The 19,733-nt window shown below is 39.2% G+C and overlaps 2 protein-coding genes across 2 annotated transcripts; one reads left to right on the top strand and one right to left on the bottom strand.

The window, feature by feature from the left end:
* The first annotated feature begins 3,024 nt into the window (after positions 1–3,024).
* On the top strand, positions 3,025–13,622 carry LOC113752217 (isoflavone reductase homolog PCBER-like). The gene is made up of 6 exons (XM_027296344.1): positions 3,025–3,737; positions 12,291–12,489; positions 12,577–12,711; positions 12,840–13,089; positions 13,195–13,398; positions 13,588–13,622. Exons 1-6 carry the CDS (start codon positions 3,025–3,027, stop codon positions 13,620–13,622), a joined length of 1,536 nt encoding a protein of 511 aa, XP_027152145.1.
* An 86-nt stretch (positions 13,623–13,708) lies between these two features.
* Positions 13,709–17,677, bottom strand: LOC113752216. The gene has a single exon (XM_027296343.1). It carries the CDS (start codon positions 17,675–17,677, stop codon positions 13,709–13,711), a length of 3,969 nt encoding a protein of 1,322 aa, XP_027152144.1.
* Between the last annotated feature and the right edge of the window lie 2,056 nt (positions 17,678–19,733).

Below are 19,733 nucleotides of genomic sequence, written 5' to 3'. Positions count from 1 at the left end.
CCACAAAGATATGCAAATTTAGCTGCATATGCTTTGTCTGTTGTAGAAGAAACTGATGCAGTTGATGAGCCTTCCACCTATTTAGAAGCAGTTTCTTGTGATGATTCTGCAAAGTGGTTGATTGCAATGAATGAAGAAATTGAATCTCTTCATCAGAATGAAACTTGGGTTCTTGTAAAGCTGTCGTCAAATAAGAAAATAATTGGTTGCAAGTGGGTCTTCAAGAAAAAAGAAGGTATTCCAGGGGTTGAAGATGCAAGGTATAAAGCACGATTGATTGCAAAGGGCTATAGTCAGGTACAAGGTATTGATTTTAATGAAGTATTTTCACCTGTTGTTAAACATAGCTCTATTCGTGTTTTGCTTGCTTTAGTTGCCATGTATGATTTGGAATTAGAGCAGTTTGATGTTAAGACAACTTTCTTGCATGGTGAACTTGAAGAACAAATTTATATGAAACAACCCCAGGGTTTTGAGATTGAAGGTAAGGAAGACCATGTTTGCTTATTGAAAAAATCCTTATATGGATTGGATTGAAACAGTCTCCAAGACAATGGTATAAACGGTTTGATTCCTTTATGTTAGATCATGGTTATCCAAGAAGCATGTATGATAGTTGTGTTTACTTCCGGAAGTTAAATGATGGTTCTTTCATTTATTTGCTGCTGTATGTTGATGACAAGCTCATTGCTGCCAAGAATTTATCAGAAATTCACACTTTGAAACTGTAGTTAAATAGTGAATTTGAAATGAAAGATTCGGGAGCAGCTAAGAAAGTTCTTGGCATAGATATCAAGCGAGATCGAGGAGTAGAGAAGTTGTTCTTGATCCAGAAAAATTATCTTGAAAAAGTTTTGGAACGTTTTGGCATGAAATATGCTAAACCAGTATCTACTCCTCTTGCTAGCCATTTTCGGCTATCTGCTGCTCAATCACCACAATCAGATGAAGAGGAAGATTATATGGCACGGGTTCCTTATTCTAGTGCAGTCGGCAGTGTTATGTATGCAATGGTTTGTACACGTCTAGATATCTCACATGCAGTCAGTGTTGTTAGTAGATATATGTCCTGCCCTGGTAAAGCATATTGGCAGGATGTGAAGTGGATTCTCAGATACTTGCGAGGTACTTCAAATGCATGTTTGGAGTTTGGAAGAAATAATAACATTTTGGTTGGTTTTGTAGACTCAGACTACGCTGGGGATCTTGATAGGAGAAGATCACTTTCAGGTTATGTATTTTGCATTGGCGGTTGTGTTGTCAGTTGGAAAGCTACTCTACAACCTGTCGTAGCTTTGTCCACTACAGAGGCAGAATATATGCCTGTGATCGAGGCAATCAAAGAAGTCTTGTGGTTGAAAAGTTTGTTTAGCTAGCTTGAAGAAGTCTTGTGGTTGAAGAAGTTTACATCAAGGTGTTACTGTTATTCACTATGATAGTCAATGTGCCATACACTTGACTAAAGATCAGATATATCATGAGAGGACGAAGCACATTGATGTGAAGTATCACTTCATTCGGGATATCATTACTGACGGAAAAGTCCTTATTCAGAAAATCAATACTAAGGACAATCCAACCGATATATTTACAAAACATCTTTCAGTTTACAAGTTCAAGCAGTGCTTGGACTTGGTTGGTATTCGTTGTTGGTGATTTAAGCCCATTGGGGTTTATGTGGAGAAGGTGAAGTTGTTTTTTTGGTGAAACTCAAAATTATGCCAAGGTGGAGATTTGTTGAGCCGCAAGATTTGACCTTGGTGGCAAAATTTTTCAGTCCCACATCGGCTGAACCTCAAGGAAAGCCTCCCAAATTCACCTATAAATATAGGAGATTTGTGAAGGTTTCAATTGCACCACTGAAGAGAGCATTATATGGGCTATTAGTTTCTTGGGTCATCTAACCCATTTATAGTCAAATATTTTAGGCTCTCTTGTTTTGAGTTTAGGAATATTTCCTAAACCTTTTGTAAGTGCCATTTTGATCTAGGAACCACTTTCCTACGATTTTTGTGTTTCTTCTTCATAGTAGAAATATTACTCCTCCCTCGCCCGTGGACGTAAGTCAATTTGACCGAACCACGTAAATTTTGGTGTCTTTTATTTTGTTTTGTTATTTGTCTTTATTGGGTTGCCACAACTCTTTTTTATGGTCGGTTTTACCGCCTAAATATTATACGGCTGGTATTTACCGCCTAACCATTATATGGTCGGTTATACCGCCTATTTTGGTCTAACTTTAGTTTGTTTATTCCTGAGCCAGTCCTAACATATCTAAGCATCTACCCTGAAGATTATCCAATTGTTGTGGTTGATATACTTCTGAAATGGATTGCATTAGGATTTGTAGAAGAGAAAGAAGGAATAACATCCACTGATATTGCTATGAGTTATATGAAAGAACTCATCAACAAAAGCTTAATCCAAGTTAAATCCACATGGGACGATGGCAGAATGGATACATGTGGTCTGCACGATTTTCTACGTGAAATCAGTGTTTCAAAATCTAAAGAGCAGGACTTCACGATTGTAGCCACCAGATATTACACAAGATGGCCTACAAAAGTTCGACACCTAGCAATCCACAACTTCACTGATAATCCACAAGAATTTAGTAGCTTAAAGTGTCTTCGGTCTGTGGTAATATTTGGGTATGAAGATCCTCTCACAGCTACATTTTTATCTAAGTTCTTAAGTGGTGATCCCAAGTTGCTAAAGGTGTTGGATTTGCATGGAGCTGAATTGGACAACATCCCAAAGCAAGTCTTCAAACTATTTCATCTCAAGTATCTTAATCTCAGTGGAACTGGAGTTAAAATTATTTCAAAATCTATTGGGAAGCTTCAAAATCTGGAAGTTATAAATCTGATGAGAACCAATGTAACAGAGTTGCCTGTGGAAATTCTAAAGCTAAGTAAACTCCATTCTCTTTGGTTAGGCGGATAGGGTGATTATTCAAATGAGTATGCAAACTGGGGCTGTAAATGTCCACTTGGAATTGGAAAGCTTATTTGCTTGGAAAATATGACTAATATAGAAGCAGATAGTGATAAAATAGTCAGGGAGATTGGAAACCTCGTGCAGCTGCGGCGATTATCCATCACAGAGATGAGAAGAGAAGATGGAAAGGAGTTGCTCTCCTCCCTCTTGAGGCTGACCAACCTTCGAGACTTGTCCATCTCCTGTATTAAAGAAGATGAGACACTTGATCTCCAACATTCCATCTTTCCAAAACATGAATTCCTCACACGTCTGAGATTGAAGGGGCGTTTAGAGAGAGTACCGCAATGGGTGACATCACTTCAATCCTTGAGAACCTTACAGTTGGACAATAGTAGGTTGAAAGAAGATGAGAATGTAATTGGCTCCCTCGGACATTTGCCCAATTTGATATCACTTATTCTCCGTTGTGCTTATGAAGGGGAGACGATATGTTTCAAGGTTGGAGGATTTCGAAAACTCCAGCGCTTAGAGCTTGGGCAATTAACAAGACTGAAATGGGTGAGAGTGGAAGAGGAATCAATGCCTAGTCTTAGATATCTGCAATTAGTTGGTTGTAAATTGATGCAAGAGTTGCCTTCATGCATCCAAAACTTGACCAGACTTGAATATCTTGGGTTTTATGAAATATCTGATGAGCTAGTGCACAAAGTACAGAATTTGGATAAACAAAGTGAAGATTATCAGACAATTTCTCATATCTCTCAAGTTTGCACTGGTTACTGGATTGATGGTCGGTGTGAAGGCACGTTCCTCTAAGAGAAGAGAAGCTAAGAGACAACACTTTGCAGCTTTCAACATTTTGCAACTCTTCCATAAGTCTCAGGTTGCTTACTAGCTTTTCCTTTTATTTCATTGAGTTCTCGTTTACTTTTTCCTGTCTACTGCTTATTACATTTGGATCAAAACATGTCATGAAATAGCTACAATCACCCTCAATTCCTCGAAATAGTACGTGTTTATATATCGATTTAGATTTCCTTTTTTATAGTTGGCCTCATCAAACTTGCTCTGGTTAAGTAAAACATAGATCAGAGCACCTACTATAGAAAAGAGATGACAGTCTTCATTAAGTTAATTTTGAAGTGTATGAAGCAGTTAGTGAAATTAGTTTGTATGTATAGCACCTTTTGAAGTCCAAAGTCCAGACTTGAAGGTACACCTAGTAATAATCCTGGGAAATCTAGAGAGAGTGCACCCCTACCCCAAAAGAAGTTGAAAGAGTCTCGGCGGGAGGAGCTCTGCTGGGAAGGGGGCAATATGGGGATTCATCTCGAGAAGGACAAGCGACGATCTCTCGTCCAACATGTAATTACTGTGGTAAAGCGAATCATACTGAAAATGATTGTTGGGTGAAAGGACGAAATGCTTATTTTGCGGAAGTTCAGAACACCTAATTGGTAATTGCCGAACTAGGATACCACGAAGTATTAACACCTTACCACCTGCACCTCGATAGAATAACGATGAAGGAAATCGACAAAAAGTGCCAGTTAGAGTATATGCTTTAGATCAGCAACAAGTGCCAGAGACAACTGAGGTGATTGAAGGTACGAAATTTAGAGGGCGAATTTTTTTTTGAAGGGGAGAAGTATGTGAAAGCCCTAGAAAATTTTTGTGTAGACCATGCATGTATTATTTCCATTTTCGCCATTAGAATTATTACATACCAATTCATAGATTAATCAAACGTTTAAATTTAAAAATTATAAAACAAACTGTACGAACCAAATAAAAACATGGTGTACACCGTAATTGGTATGAATTAAACATAGTTTAGTGCTAAGCTACTTGTTTAGTTAATTTCCTAAAAATTAAATGTGTGAGAATATATAAAATTTTTTGGAGTGATGTAAATATATATATAACAAAAGCTAGGAACTCATACATGAGATTATAAGATTTCAGGCCTTCAAAACAATTAAACTACAACTAAATGACTGAATTGACCTTAGGACTTCAGCCGAAATACCATGCGGCCAGCTAGTAGTCTGAACAATGTAAGAGCCGAGTGAGAAAGCTGTGTATTGTCTGATGATAGCAACAAAACTGAGTGGAGAGTTTAGAGTTTGTTCCCCACCGACTGATGAAGAGTAGTGTCATCTGTTGCTTAGTTATTATCGACCGAGAGAGAGAGATAGGAAGTTGCAAACCGTGAGAGAGTTTTACATTTCTGTTCTGGTCAGTAGCATCCGAGAGAAAACTGAGACCTTCACCATTTCTTTCTCCTTCCACTATTCTAAACCGAGAGCTAAGGGGGTGATTGAAGGAGGAAACGTTGCTAGTGCATCCCTGATCAGTTATCACCGAGAGGAAGGAAGGAAGTAGTTGCAGTTTGAGGAACCGGAAGCTAAGCATAGGAACAGTCTGCTTTTTGCTGAGCTTTAAGGGGAAAACAGGTAAAGAAATTCTGTAATCACCTTTTATTTACTAGATATCAGAGAGTAGATTGAATGCATGTTAGTTTTAGCGAGGGAATAACGAGTTTTAACCGAAGGAAAAATCTGTTAAAGAAGAAAAATAGAAGCTGGACTGAAGCTGGAAACCGAGAGCTTGCAGGCTGAGTTGCAGCCTGTTGTTATTGAAAAAAAATGGAAACTAATGGTAGATTTTGCATGTGACACGTGGGTCTTTGATGTTTGGGAGGTTTAGTTGAAGAAAACTTGGGGAAAGGTTGGATTTTGGATTGAAACCGAGGGAAGTTTTCTGCTGCAAAATTTTCCAGGCTATCCGAGAGAGAAAATGGACAGATTCCTAGCTGTTTTCATGATTTTTGGTCTTGATTATCTATGTTAAACTGTAATATATGATGTATAAGAGCTTGGTCTGAACATGCATGGAAGATTTGAGCATGAACTGAAGAGATTATTAGAGAGAAAAATTGTGTTAAAATTGCTGCTATAATTCTGGAAAAAAAAATGCCGAGAGAGGGAGTTGAGAGCAGGACCAGTGTTGTTCTGATTTTCCTTGGCTGCCATCTTGTGTGTTTGCTGAGGATACTCCGTAGTTTAGTAACCAACTCTTGCATGTGGTTTTTAACGAACAAAAGTGAAGAAATCTGTTGCGAGAGAGAAGGATAGCCGAGAGGAAGAGAAAATGTGTAAGAACAGTTTTTTTTTTCCTTTCCAATTTCAATTCGGTGAACTTCATTACCTGATATTGAAGGTGCTCTGTTGTTTAGTTATTGTTTTAGCTCATGACTTGGGAGTAAACTGAATGGGTTAGGGGGAAAAGCTTTGAACTATGTAGTTCATTATTTTACAGCCGAGAGAGAGAAAAATGGACTGATCAGTTTTTCTTTTCCTCTAAGTGAGCTGCACAATCTTTTGTGTTCTGTACAAGGCTCATTTGTAGTTTAATGAACGTGGTTAACACATCTAGTTGGGATATAAAAACTTGGAAGGTGGAACTTGAGTGAAACGGCAAACATTGGACCGATATATACATAGCTAAGGGATTGCTTAAAAGCTGTGATAGTTAAGACTGATTTGTGTGCATAGTTTGCACAAAACATTGGTTACAATTAAATGTTTCTTATCCTAATTCATGTTAGATTCAATGTAAGTTAAGTAGTTGGTGATTTAATCAAGTGAAAAATGAAGTTATTGGATGAAAACTTGAAGTTTTGTTGCTGAATTTATGTAGATAGGTTGTATGGCAATGAGTTAAAACTTATTTGATATTTTAGAAACTCTAAAGTAATTTGGTATGGCCGTATTCATGAAATGACTTCTAATCGCTTAAAATTGGCTTTCTTGACAATTCAAAGACTATAAATTGTGAGAGGTGAAGGTTGTGGACTAAGTTAATTTACAAATAACTTAAAGTTTAGTTAGTTTAAAAAGGGAGTGGAGTATCTATAAGCCATAATTAATATTGGATTGAGAAAGTATATTGGATTGAATGAGTATACAAGTTAAACTTGAAGATAGGTATGTTTCATGGTTTGAAAATGATAAAGTTAATAAGTTCTGAAAATAAAAGGATAAATGAATATTAAGAATGTTAAATTTATATATTAAGGTCAAACTTGATTTTAATAGTTTAAATAATAAAGTAAGAATGATAAGTGATCACTTACGAATTATAAATTTACCGTTGAAATTATTAATTTGCTCAGGAAGTAGCTGTGAGTCAGGAAACAAACCCGAGGCTCAAGAGTAATTTACTTGGAGAATTGTTGAGTGTTTTCCGAATTTATGTGTTAAACTGCTTATGTGTACCTAAGTGAAATTATGTGACAAATGTGCTTATTATGAACTATTACTAAATGATTCAGTGTAAAATGTATCTCAATTGTCCCTGGCCTTCTAAGTCGGGAGTGTACTTTATCGCACTCGGCTTAGTTGGGCTTGAAGGTCAATAATTGACTGAATATTACTGTAAGTGTGCAAGACTGTAAGCCGTATGTGTGCCTCGCTGCATTGGCTGAACTGGGCCCCAAAACCCTCTGTTCAACGGACTATTTGAGCCAGCAAAGGGCTTGGTCGGGTAGGACGATAGATTTGGGTAAATGTTTCGGTATACTCGAGTATTACCACGAGGTTGGGAGATCATTGCACTGATTACTGAATGTAGGGGATTGTTTATTGTTTTGGAGGACATAAGGAGGTGAATTGGGAGAAAGTACAGTGATATTGAAATGAATGTGCAATGATATTGAAATGAATGTACAATGACAGTGAAATGAGTGTCTCTTGACACTGAAATGAATGCTCAATGACATTGAAGTGGCTTTAATGCGAGCACCGTATCCTTTTAAAAGTGATTGTACAGTGAAATGTGCACTATTTGCTTAATTGTACTGATTTAAGTGCTTATTGATTGTTGCTTGCATGGAAACCTCACCGGCGTAAGCTCACCCTTTTAACTTTGTTTTCCTTACAGGAGTCGGAGATTGAAGAGTGATTAGATTGAACTAGAAAGTTATTTTGGGAAGATCCATTATTCTGTGTATATAGTGAAGTCATGGTCTCTTTTGAATTTTGAGACGGTTGAATTTTTGTTTGAGTTGGTGTGATATTAAGATTGGATATTTAGAACAGGTATTTTGTTTCTTTTATTGGACAAATTTATGTTTCAAACTGATTGGAGATGTACTTAAGAGTAAATGTTCAGTTGTCCAATGGTAATGTTATCTCTAAAGTTAAAGTGAGTGGGTGAGTCCTAGCGAGAGTCAGGCAGACGATTCGCTAACTTCTAGGGTATGGCCTAAGAGAAGGTGGGGTCGTCACACCCTCCGTATGATGAAATGCCTAGTAATTTTTTCTTTTAGTATGATGAAATGCTTAGTGGGCAAAAATTTGAAATTTAGAATATGGATTTCTTTGGTAGGTTTTACAAGTGGTGGAAACATCTTATTATATTCTACTATGATCGACCATTTTGTTATATCCACAATAGGGCAATTAGTGGAAAAAGTATAGAAAAAAATAGGGGTAGGATATTAATCTGAATCGATTTTTTCTAGTGGAGCATACTCGAAGAAAGAAGGGATGTAATAGTGTAAATGATTTGAAGATATTAGTTTGTTCCTCTTGTTTTCTCTTAGTCCTAGTTAGTACGCATTTGTAGTATACTTATTCTTACGTATCATTCAAAAAACTCCATATTTCCTAGATTTCAAAAATACTTTAAAAAATACTCATACTTTTCAATTAACTATATGAAACACGTGATAAATTTTTGTTAGGTATTATACTTTGTGAATTATATATCAATTTTTTTTAAAAAAATAAAATTCAATGATAATGACATGTTCGTGATTTATATACAAAATAAGAACAACATATAATATAACAATTGTAGATTTATACATATTTAAGAAATATGGTAACAAAATTTTAATAAATTTAACATCTCATACAAGAAAATAAGTTTAAGATTGGTATAAAAGTGGCATATTCTTTGAAAACTAAGTTAGTTTATCTATATTTTTAGTTCCATCACTTTCAAATATGTTCGCATTTATATGAGTAATTTTGGCAAACACGTATTTTTACGCCCAATTTTTTTATTATACTTTTGAAAATAAATCTTGTATAATATGCATATATATACCTCGTATCAATACCTTTGCCGTATTTTACAATCTATGCTCTTAATGTTATAAGTAAAATACGTTGGGACTTAAATGAACATTGAAATAAATTTAATTGGTATAGAGATGAAAATGAGTTGAACTCGAGCTCGAATAGTATTATACTTAAGCTCAAACTCGATACATGGCACTAGTACGTGAGTTCAAGCTCAAATTTGTTGGAGTAGCTAATATATTTGAGCTCAATTTGTGAGGAAATTGTTTAAGTTTGAACTCGACTCAATAAGGTTCAAGTACAAATTGAGCATTATCAAGCTTAAGTATTCGCAATAAGATTGAGCTTTTAAGCTCAAAAATTTTGGAAAATTTTTTTCAAAAACACAATCTATTTCAATATGAAATTTGTGAACTGATCCTGGAAATTCTTTTTAATATATACATATGGGTTTGGGTAGGTTTTAAGTTTGGGTCTAGATTTAAATATGGATCATACAATATCAAACTCTACCGAAAACCGTGATTCTTTTACAGGATTTGGATTTGAATTTAAAAAATTAAGTCCAAACCCAAAATAAATATGGTGGATTTGGGTTAAATCTGAATAATGTCCAACCCATCTACATGTCTAGTAGCAAATTCCTGAGTGGAACAATAAATTAGAAAGACACACCTGAAAGTTGGGGAGAAGTTTATCCCGAATGAATCCTTTACGGGGTTGGTATATATATCATTAAAAATTAACTATGTATCATCATTTGAGGATCTAGCTTTCAAAAATCACATTGTCCATAGGTTAGGACATGCCATGGTGCATACAAGAATTCTCGGTTAGGAGTTTTGTGCAAGTATGATAGGCTTGTTTAGTGCACACTTCACAGTGCCTTGTAAAATTATTTTAACATGCCCTAAGGGTTTAGCACTAATTGGACAAGCTTACCAAGTCGAATTTTAAACAAGTTAACAGACTTTGTATCTACATCTATCCTAGGAATTAGCGAACTTCTGCCATCTTTACTTATTTCGTTGGGATGAATATTTAAGGGTTGGAACTTGGAAGTTGAAATAATCCAAAATGCACATAAGTTAGCTCAAAACACTACCTGCCCTGAAAAATTAATGAGCAAGAAATTGAAAAAAAAATAGAGACTCTAAAAAATGAGAGATTTATGGCTAAATTCACCCTCATTCATAGTTTGTGAAAAAAAAATTAATGAATCTCTTGATTGGCTCCGTTCCTTGACTAGTTTCTAAATTGTAGTGTCTAGATTTACTGTACTTATCAATTATATTAATTGTATTGTTTGGATTCGTTGTACCTAAATGCCTATGAATACAGGCTTCTTCTATCAGTACATGATCAATATATATATAAAAAAAAAGAATTCATTTTTTATATTCTCAACTGTTTTTTTATCTTAATACATTACATCACACAAAGTACTACAGTAATTATTTCAAATATAAAACAATTCAAATACTCCTGTTGCCATTTTCATTTTTTTCTCATGGTATCGGAGCAAATGAAGAGATTCTAGCACATTGTTTAATATTTAGTACTAAGTTTATGATTTTTTTTTTTCAGAAAAAGAACTCAACATTTTGTTCGTCAGCACTTACTTCAGGTTTGGTCATCACTAATTCAGGGACGAAATCCTACCGCTAAATCTCCCATATGAGTAGTTTCACAAGGACATTCAATTGACTTCGACGGTTTGACCCTTCTCTTTCGCAATTACATATGTCAAGAACTAAACCATATTCATTGCACTAAATGCACTCAGGTGATCAGGTAAAAGTAAATATAAGTCCTTCAAAGCTTGTACCAAATACTTGATGACAAGTGCAATTGCGCATGCTTGCCATTATTTTTTTTAAGAAAAACGTTTGGACGCTCAGTTTGATTTCGACCATCATCACGGTCAGGACATACCCTTAGGACTGACCATAGGTTGTTTACAAGAATTTTATAGATCATCCACCAATATAACTCTCACATCGATAGTAAAATTTGAACACGCAACTCTTTGTAAGGAAGTGACCGTCCTTACCAATTGAAACAACTTATGTTGGCATTTGCCGATAAAAATCCGTATAGTGCGAGGCAGGGGCGAAGGGAAGGGGGGGGCCGGGGGGGGCAACCGCCCCCTTCCAATTGTTAAAAAAAAAATTTTTTAAGTAAAAAAATTTTTATTGTTATGTTTTGCCCCCCCAAAAATTGATGAAAAATTTCACTTTCCCCCCCCCAAGGGCCCAAACAATAATGTTCTTTGTTATTTGGATTTGGTCCAAATAACTTACATACTATTCTTTGAACTTCACAATTGCCGTTTTGAATCAATTCACCTCTTATTTCCTTCTTACAGAAAAGTCTCAACTCTCAACTCCTAACTTCAATTCCCACACAGTCAAATAGATTTGTAAATATGATGATATTTTTGTATATGTGAAGCGTATAAATAATTTTCATTCTATATAAGGTTGTTTCTAATCTTGTGGTATATATGTTCACATTATTTTTTTTTGTAAATATATTTTACTTTCATTGCTATAGACTCGCCCCCCAAAGTTAATTCCTAGCTCCGCCACTGGTGCGAGGATTTTTGGGGAAACCTTGTGAGAATGTTCAACTGTCTAATCTTCGGTTGATTAATCCTCGGAGCATTTTAGAAATTTTAGAGGCCGATAGAGCATCAAAAGGAAACTACGGTGACAGGGCTGTCATTTGCAATATTTTTTCCTCTATAAACTAATCTTGCATGGAGCTGCAGCCTATGGTCACTAGGCACATTCTGCCTCTCTTCAACTCATCAAGTTACAGTCCGTATCCAATATGCAACAGTTGTTTACCATCCTAGAGTTGGAAATCGCAACGGATCTTCTGTCTCACACTCTGTGTCATTATTTGTCCCATTTTTTATTATATTGCTATTTCTCTTACATAAACACCATGTTTTAGTTCTTTTTTAGTTTTCTTAAGATCCAATAACTATTAATTGAGTAATGTACAAAATTTAACAAAATAAAAAAATCAAAATGCATAAAAAATGAGATTTTTTTATGAATTTTCTGCTGTATTTTAAAATTTTCTATTATATATTGCTTTTTTGAAACTATTGTATTTATTTTTTATTCAATTAAAAGTTATTGGATCTTAACGAAATAAAAAAAAGAACTAAAACATGATGTTTATATAGGAGAAATAGCAATACAATAAAAATTGAAACAAAGAATGGCACGGGGTATGAGATAGAAGATCCGTTGCGGAAATCGATGTGAAAAGCAAGATTTTGATCATTGGCGGCACCGGATACATTGGCAAATACGTAGTGGAGGCAGGTGCAAAAGCAGGGCACCCAACTTTTGCATTGGTCCTAGAAAACACAATTTCAGATCCTAAAAGGGCAGCCATCATAGAGAGCTTCAAGAGTTTGGGAGTCGCATTTCTTTATGTGTGTTGTCGTATCTTTTTCCCATTGTCTAAGCACTATTTCAATTCTTCTCAAGAAATTATAGAAACTGACGTGTGAACTGAACAGGGAGATCTACACGATCATCAGCAGTTGGTAAATGCAATCAAACAAGTTGATATAGTGATCTCGACAGTCGGGGGAGATTTGGTAGCTCATCAAGTTAAGATAATTGCAGCAATTAAAGAAGCTGGTAACATCAAAGTAAGCACAATGCAGTTTTATACATTCCTTTTTCTTTTTCTTGATCCGATCTCTGCTGGCTGTTGGACAAATTTTTTTCATTATCCCTGTCAACCCACATGTTGACAAAGAGCTATATTTCGTTCCAGAGATTTTTACCTTCTGAGTTTGGAAATGATGTGGATCGTTTGCATGGCTTTGTTGAGCCTGCCGCTAGATTATACAGAACCAAAGTTGAGATCCGCAGAGCTGTCGAGGCTGAAGGGATACCTTACACTTATTTAGTATCTAATGGTTTTGCTGGTTATTTGAATTATTTCCTTAACCCCTTTGGAGACTCTAGCTCTGCAAGTCCTCCCAGAGACAAAATTGTCATTCTTGATGATGGAAATCCAAAAGGTATCCAAAAGAAGCTTTGTCCGCTTCCATTTTTTTGATTGGTTTACTGTCATGTTTTAGAGATCATCGTTCTTAACTTTTCTTCCATTTTGTGTTTCGTTGCAGTCGTTTTCTCGAAGCAAGAAGACATAGCTGCATACATCATTAAAGCAGCAGATGATCCAAGGACCCTGAACAAGATTGTGTACCTTAGACCACCTGCCAACACTCTGTCCTACAACGAAATAGTATCATTGTGGGAAAGGAAAATTGGCCAGACCCTCGAAAAGATTTACCTTCCAGAGAAGGAAGTCCTTGAGAAAATCCAGGGTCTGCTACTTTTTTTTTTTTATTTTTTTTTATTTTATTATTTTATAAAAATTTCGGCAGAGTTTCCCCTTAAAAAAGGACGAAACTCCCTGCCATCAAACCACAATTTGACAATAAATTTACAAGCTAGTGAAAGTTTAAGCATTTAAAAACTGAAATTAAGATTAAATCTTCATTTTTCCATATCAGGATGTCTTCCAGTGAATCTGAAGGATGATCTTTGAAGATTTTAGCAGTCAATCTTCCTCCCTTGATGTCCTTCTAACCGCCATTTTCACCTTCATTGGCCTTTTCTGCTTCTTATTCCAATTCATGCCAGACACCGTGTACGAAACGTAGGAAATCCTAATCGATCTAATCTAATAGCCCCCCTAACCAATTGCGGCAATTCTGAGAATGTATTAAACACATGACCTGCACTAGAATCAGCACCAAAATTTGCCAAATGATCTGCAGGTGCGTTTGCTTCCCTGTAGCAGTGTGTGATCGATGTGAAATATTGCTTGAACATCATCAACTCATCCAGATCTCTCTGTAAACGCCAAGGACAAGCACTAGTCCCTTGAACAATGTGAACCAGGGTGAGAGAATCCGCCTCTAAGTGTAACTCCAAGCACCCTCGAATCACACAATGTCTAACGCCCCATAGCAACGCTCGAAGTTCCGCCTGCATGCTGGTTATCACCCCGAAGGGCTCCGCGTAGCCGAATACAAAATTTCCTCGACTATCCCGCACAAGCCCACCCCCCCCACTCCTTCCTGGGTTCCCCCGAGAACATCCATCTGAATTCAACTTATAGCCTCTACGTGGAGTTACCCAGTAAACTGGCCTAATAACCATCCGCCTTTGATGACTACCTAATTCGAGAAGCAACCCTTCCCATGTAGGGGCAGAAGGCTGCACCCCCGGGAACCGTGACTGAAGGAAATCATGCAGAAACTGAACAATCCGATTCACCGTAGGCCTGATCCTCATCTTCCGACCTTCAAACACCCCTTCATTCCTAGCCTTCCATAAAACCCAGCATACCACCGAAGGAAGTATATTATGCAAAAACTTTACACGATCATTAGTCCCCCTCCTTAACCAACAAGACCACACCATATGACGCACCGTATGCACCCCACTAAACTCACCAGCAGTACTCTCGAAGTGTCGCCAGACCAATCGTGCCCCTTCTCCTGAGCAAAACACATGATTCAAATCCTCCTCCTGGGGATTCTGACAACACAAGCATCTAGATGGGCCACAAACCCCAAACCTCTTTAGGCGATCCATAAGAGGGAGCCTCCCCTGTAGTAGTCGCAGCATAAAGAAAGAAACCTTGACTGGAAGACCCTGCTGCCATATACGACCAAAAAGCCAAGAATTGTCATTGGATTGACGGATCAATGAGTAAGCCGATGCAGTGGAAAAAACACCCGAGTTCGTCAATGCCCATACCATTGTATCATTTCCCCTATCGGTAGGAGGGTCAATCTCCAAAACCTGCGTAACCAATTCTCCATCCAAGAATTGATGGAGCATGTCCACATTCCAAGCCCGCCGATCTACAAAATCAACCACCGAATGATCATGGAAGACCTCAACCTTGTCACAAAGCGCACCTGACCCCATCCAATTATCATGCCAAAAGTCCAAAGCCCCCTCCCGAACTACCCAGCTAATATTATCCTCCCCAAAACGCTGCATTGTAACCATCCTCTGCCAAACTTGGGATCCCGGATGCCCAATATCAGCAAGACAAGGGTGATGACCTGCACAATACTTCTGGGACATAAACTTTGCCCATAATGATTGTTGTTGTCGAAATTTCCACCAGAGTTTAATGGAAAATGAGTCGTAGACCTGTTTCAAACCCCGCAGGCCTACACCCCCTTCATCCTTCGGCCGACACAAATCTGCCCAACGTATCCAATGGAATTTATCCCCGAAATTCGAAGATCCCCACAAGAACTTGGCGAACAATTTCTCTATGACCATCAACATCCCTTTTGGAGGGGACGCGGCTGCCAGCAAGTGAATTGGCATAGAGGATAACACGCTCTGAATCAACACCACCCTGCCTCCTAGCGATAATATCTGGTTTTTCCAACTCAAAATCCGATTCGCCACCGCATTGTATATATCCGTATAGTAAACCTTCTTGCTCCTTCCGGTATACAAGGGACAACCAAGGTACCGTATTGGAAAGTCGCGTTTATTATACCCTAGTATCTGGTTAACAACCGCTGCCCTCTGAGATGGTGCCCGTGGATGAGTAAGGAAACAACTCTTCTGAGGGTTGATTCGCTGACCTGATGCCTCATTATAATCATCCAAAACCCGTTTAATCAGACGTAGGGATGACTTGGCCCCACTGGAAAAGATAATCACGTCATCGGCGAATGCCAAATGCGTAATTATAGAACAATGAGGAGGAACTTTGAACGGAGTAAATCCTCTTTGTGTGGGTAGCGTGTTGAGGGTTCTAGACAGCACCTCAGCTCCGATAACGAATAAGGCTGGTGAAATTGGATCCCCTTGCCGTAAACCCCGTGAAGATCTGAAAAAGCCGTTTGAACCACCATTAACAAGTACCGAGAACCACACATTCGATATTAAGCGCCAAATCATGTCTATCCAGGTCTCACTGAATCCGAAATATCGTAGCACCTGTAGGAGAAAGGGCCATGAGACTTTATCATAAGCCTTCATCATGTCTAACTTGATGACCACATTGCCACCCCGATTTGATTTCCCGATATCGGCTACTAACTCCTGAGCTAACAAGAAATTATCTGTAATCTGCCTCCCTTGGACAAACCCGCTTTGCTGTGGAGATATAATCCGGGGTAATATCATCGCCAACCTTGCCGATAACAGCTTGGAGATGATTTTGTTAGTAAAGTTGCACAGACTGATTGGACGAAAATGCTTAAAATCTTGGGGGTTCTCCACTTTTGGCAGCAACACAATTGAGGTAGCCGTGATACTCCTAGGTAGTTCAGCACCGCAGAAAAAGCTGACAACCGCCCGGTATAAATCCGATGCCACTACCTCCCAAGCAAAGGTAAAGAATTTCCCTGTAAACCCGTCCGGGCCGGCTGCGCTCTCTCCATCCATAGCAAAGACTATGTCTTTAACTTCTGTAAGAGATGGAATGTCCGTTAACCGTGAGTTTTCCTGGTCTGTTATCAGTTTAGGTATGATCTCCAGACCGGTAAGGGAGGGAAGATCCCCCTCTGCCGTGAAAAGATCCTTAAAGAAACCCACCGCTGCCTCCCCAATTTGGCATTCCCCCTCGATCCACTCTCCAGCAGTACCCCTGACTCGATGAATTACTGCCCTACGTCTCCTTTCCGTAACCAAGGAGTGGAAATATTTGGTGTTCCTATCTCCGTCCGAAAGCCACTTAACCCGCGCCTTTTGTCTCCAAAAACCCTCCTCAACTACAAGCGCTCGGCGCAATCGAGCCCGAGCATGATGTAACTCGCTCCGTCGCTGCTCAGTAGGATCGAGGTCGTATGCTGTCTCAGACTCGGTTACCACACGCTCTGCACTACGTACCCCTTCAAAAATATCCCCGAATGTCGTCCTAGACCACTGCTTGAGGGCATTTTTAACATTCCTCAACTTCGATGCCAATACTTGCAAAGGAGAGCCATTGACTGGATGAACCCAACAGTCCTTGATAACCCCCAGAAAATCAGGATGAGTGGTCCAGATGTTTAAGAAACGAAACGGCTTGGGTTTATTGTCTAGCCTCGTATCCACCGATAGCAACAAGGGAGCATGATCCGACGGGTCACGGCCTAAATGTTGCACCATGAATTGGTACGGTAGCTCCATTGCACTCCCACACAGAAGTAAGCGATCCAGACGCTTCCAGATCCGCGCCGTTCCCGAACGATTATTACACCATGTAAACCTTGACCCAGAGAATCCCGCATCACTGACACCAGCTAGCGCCATAAAATTCAGAAAGTCTGATCCCTCCGACGGTCTAAATGGCAATCCACCCCTCTTCTCCTCTGTATTTGTGACCACATTGAAATCCCCCACCAAAAACCAAGGATTGAAGGCGGGTTTATCCTGCAAAAGTGCATTCCACAAATCCTCTCTGTCCTGCTGCGTACACTTCGCGTGTATACAAGACAAAATAATGGAGTCTTGGAAAAGATGAGATTGTACTCTAATAGTTATATGTTGGGGAGACTCCCCTGTAATCTGACACGTAAACAATGACCGGTAGAAAATCCAAACAGAACCCCAATGATTGAACATGCAACAATCCATCCCCAATTTAATTCTAATATCAGTAATTGACTCCACCCTCAACTTAGGTTCAACAACAACCACCAATTGAAGATCATACAATTTAATAAGTTTCCTTAACCGCCTTAAATTAGGAGCACGAGCTACCCCTCTTATATTCCAAAAAAGTAACTTAATCATCAGAAAGGACAGAAAAAGAATTTGTTGAAGAACTAACCATGGAGCGTAGTGTTCTATCTGACGGGAGACCAACCCGGAGACCACGCGACCTTGCATCCATTCGCTCCTTACGAACAACTTCTTCTAGTTCCAGGGTACCCCCCGTGTCTATATGCCCGGTCTCTAGTGATGACTCTTCTTGTCGGATAAGATCCTTGCCCCTAGGGGAGAGGGTACCGACCCTTCGTTGAGTATCTTGTATGTCTTCAACTTGCCCCTCAGCAGAACGTACGACCACCCTCGCGGGCAACCCACTCCCCACATCTTCAGAACGTTCCTCTCCTTTGTCATGTGGCAGCACCACCTCGATACCTTCTACCGCCACCGTCCCATAATCCTCCTCCATTTTCCTCTCCTGCTGCGCTGGTATAGTAGCACAGGACTGCTGCACCTGGTCACCTTGCTCAGCTTCGTGAGGCGTACCACCTATTAACTGATCGTGAGCAACTAGCGCTTTGCCAGTCACAGTCTCATTAACTTCTCCCTTTGCCCCATCAATTACTGCCGCATCTTGTATCAATACCGATGGCCTTTCTCCATTACCCTCCAAAGGGCCATCAGGCATGTCTGTATTCGACGTCTCTGCCAACCGTAGTTGTGTTGTTCCAGTAGTCTTGGTATGGTGACCAGATGCTCCTCGCAACTCGGGCTTTAAAACATGACAAGTCTCCACATCGTGACCTTGGCGGAAACAATGTGAGCAGTACCTTGGAAGGTTCTCCACCACCAGCTCTTGCCAAAAACCAGCATGATTTCCATTGCCAATCCAAACCCGCGACGGTGTCGAACGCAACAAATCCATCTCAACACACACCCGTGCAACACTTGGCCGTGACACTGCAAGGGTAGCCGCATCAACTAGCAAAGGGTTACCTACCATAGACGCAATCTGGAAAATCACCTCCTTATTGAAAAAGTGCAGCGGGAGTTTTGGTAATTGAAGCCAGAGCGGAACCACCGACGACTCCCTGTCAACATGGAAGTCCGTGGTCCATTTGAATACTCTCATGGGGAAGGAAGACACATACCAGATCCTCCTAAACCATACACGATGGAAATCAGCTTCATTGTTCAACTGAATTAACACATGTCTTACGTCCAACAAGCCCACCACCGGGTTCTCACGTAAATCCAGCGATGCAATGAACTTCCTCACCTCCTCCAACTTCGGTCTACGTCTAGAGAATTTCCCAATCAATGCGAAACGAAATGGACTGGCTAGAGCTTCGACCGCTGCCTGTGGGAAAATCAACGCAGGTTCCCCTTTGTGTGTAGCCTCCTGTGCCGCAAAGGATAGCGTCGGCTGCTGTGAATTCTTCGTGAACAACTCTGAAAAGGATTTGCGTTGAAAGGTAGGAGGGGCAGGCTGCCCTCCATCAGGTGGGCAGATGGCAGCCATGGACTGCCGCACCACTACCCAAGCCGTTCCTTGGAAACCTTAGCACAAAATCCTTAAAGAATGTAGAACTTTTTTCTATTGAACCGGAATGGATTTCACCTTTGGCTAGAAAAAAAAATTATTATCATGAAGATGATGATTGCTAGTGTTTGAACGAGGTAGAGATGATGGGCTGATGACTATACTTGGAGGCATGAACTAGCAGCCAAGGCGTTGAACGAATTTTGAACTTAGTTTGAAAGAGGCAATTTATCAAACAGCTGATGGGTTATAAAAAACCTTTATTATTTTGCATGAATTGTAAAGATAGCAGCCCACAAAATTTTTGCAACAAAGATATTTTGATGAAACTATAGTAATGAACTCACCAGAAAGTTAAATCTCATTGACAAAGATATTTAACTGTCTAGTTGGGTGCAAATTGGGCATTGCTAGTTTCGAGAGTGCAATTGAAATTCT

The sequence above is a fragment of the Coffea eugenioides genome, chromosome 11 (genome assembly GCF_003713205.1).
Source record: "Coffea eugenioides isolate CCC68of chromosome 11, Ceug_1.0, whole genome shotgun sequence".
Taxonomy (NCBI): Eukaryota; Viridiplantae; Streptophyta; class Magnoliopsida; order Gentianales; family Rubiaceae; genus Coffea; species Coffea eugenioides.
This window is presented reverse-complemented; position numbering and strand designations above follow the sequence as displayed.

Bases quoted from the DNA above. Each gene is read 5' to 3' on its own strand.
- LOC113752217 (XM_027296344.1), top strand. From the start codon at position 3,025: ATGACTAATATAGAAGCAGATAGTGATAAAATAGTCAGGGAGATTGGA. The intron at 13,090-13,194 runs GTATCCAAAAGA...GTTTCGTTGCAG, and splicing joins TGATGATGGAAATCCAAAAG to TCGTTTTCTCGAAGCAAGAA. The intron at 13,399-13,587 runs GTCTGCTACTTT...TTTCCATATCAG, and splicing joins AGTCCTTGAGAAAATCCAGG to GATGTCTTCCAGTGAATCTG.
- LOC113752216 (XM_027296343.1), bottom strand. From the start codon at position 17,677: ATGGATTGTTGCATGTTCAATCATTGGGGTTCTGTTTGGATTTTCTAC.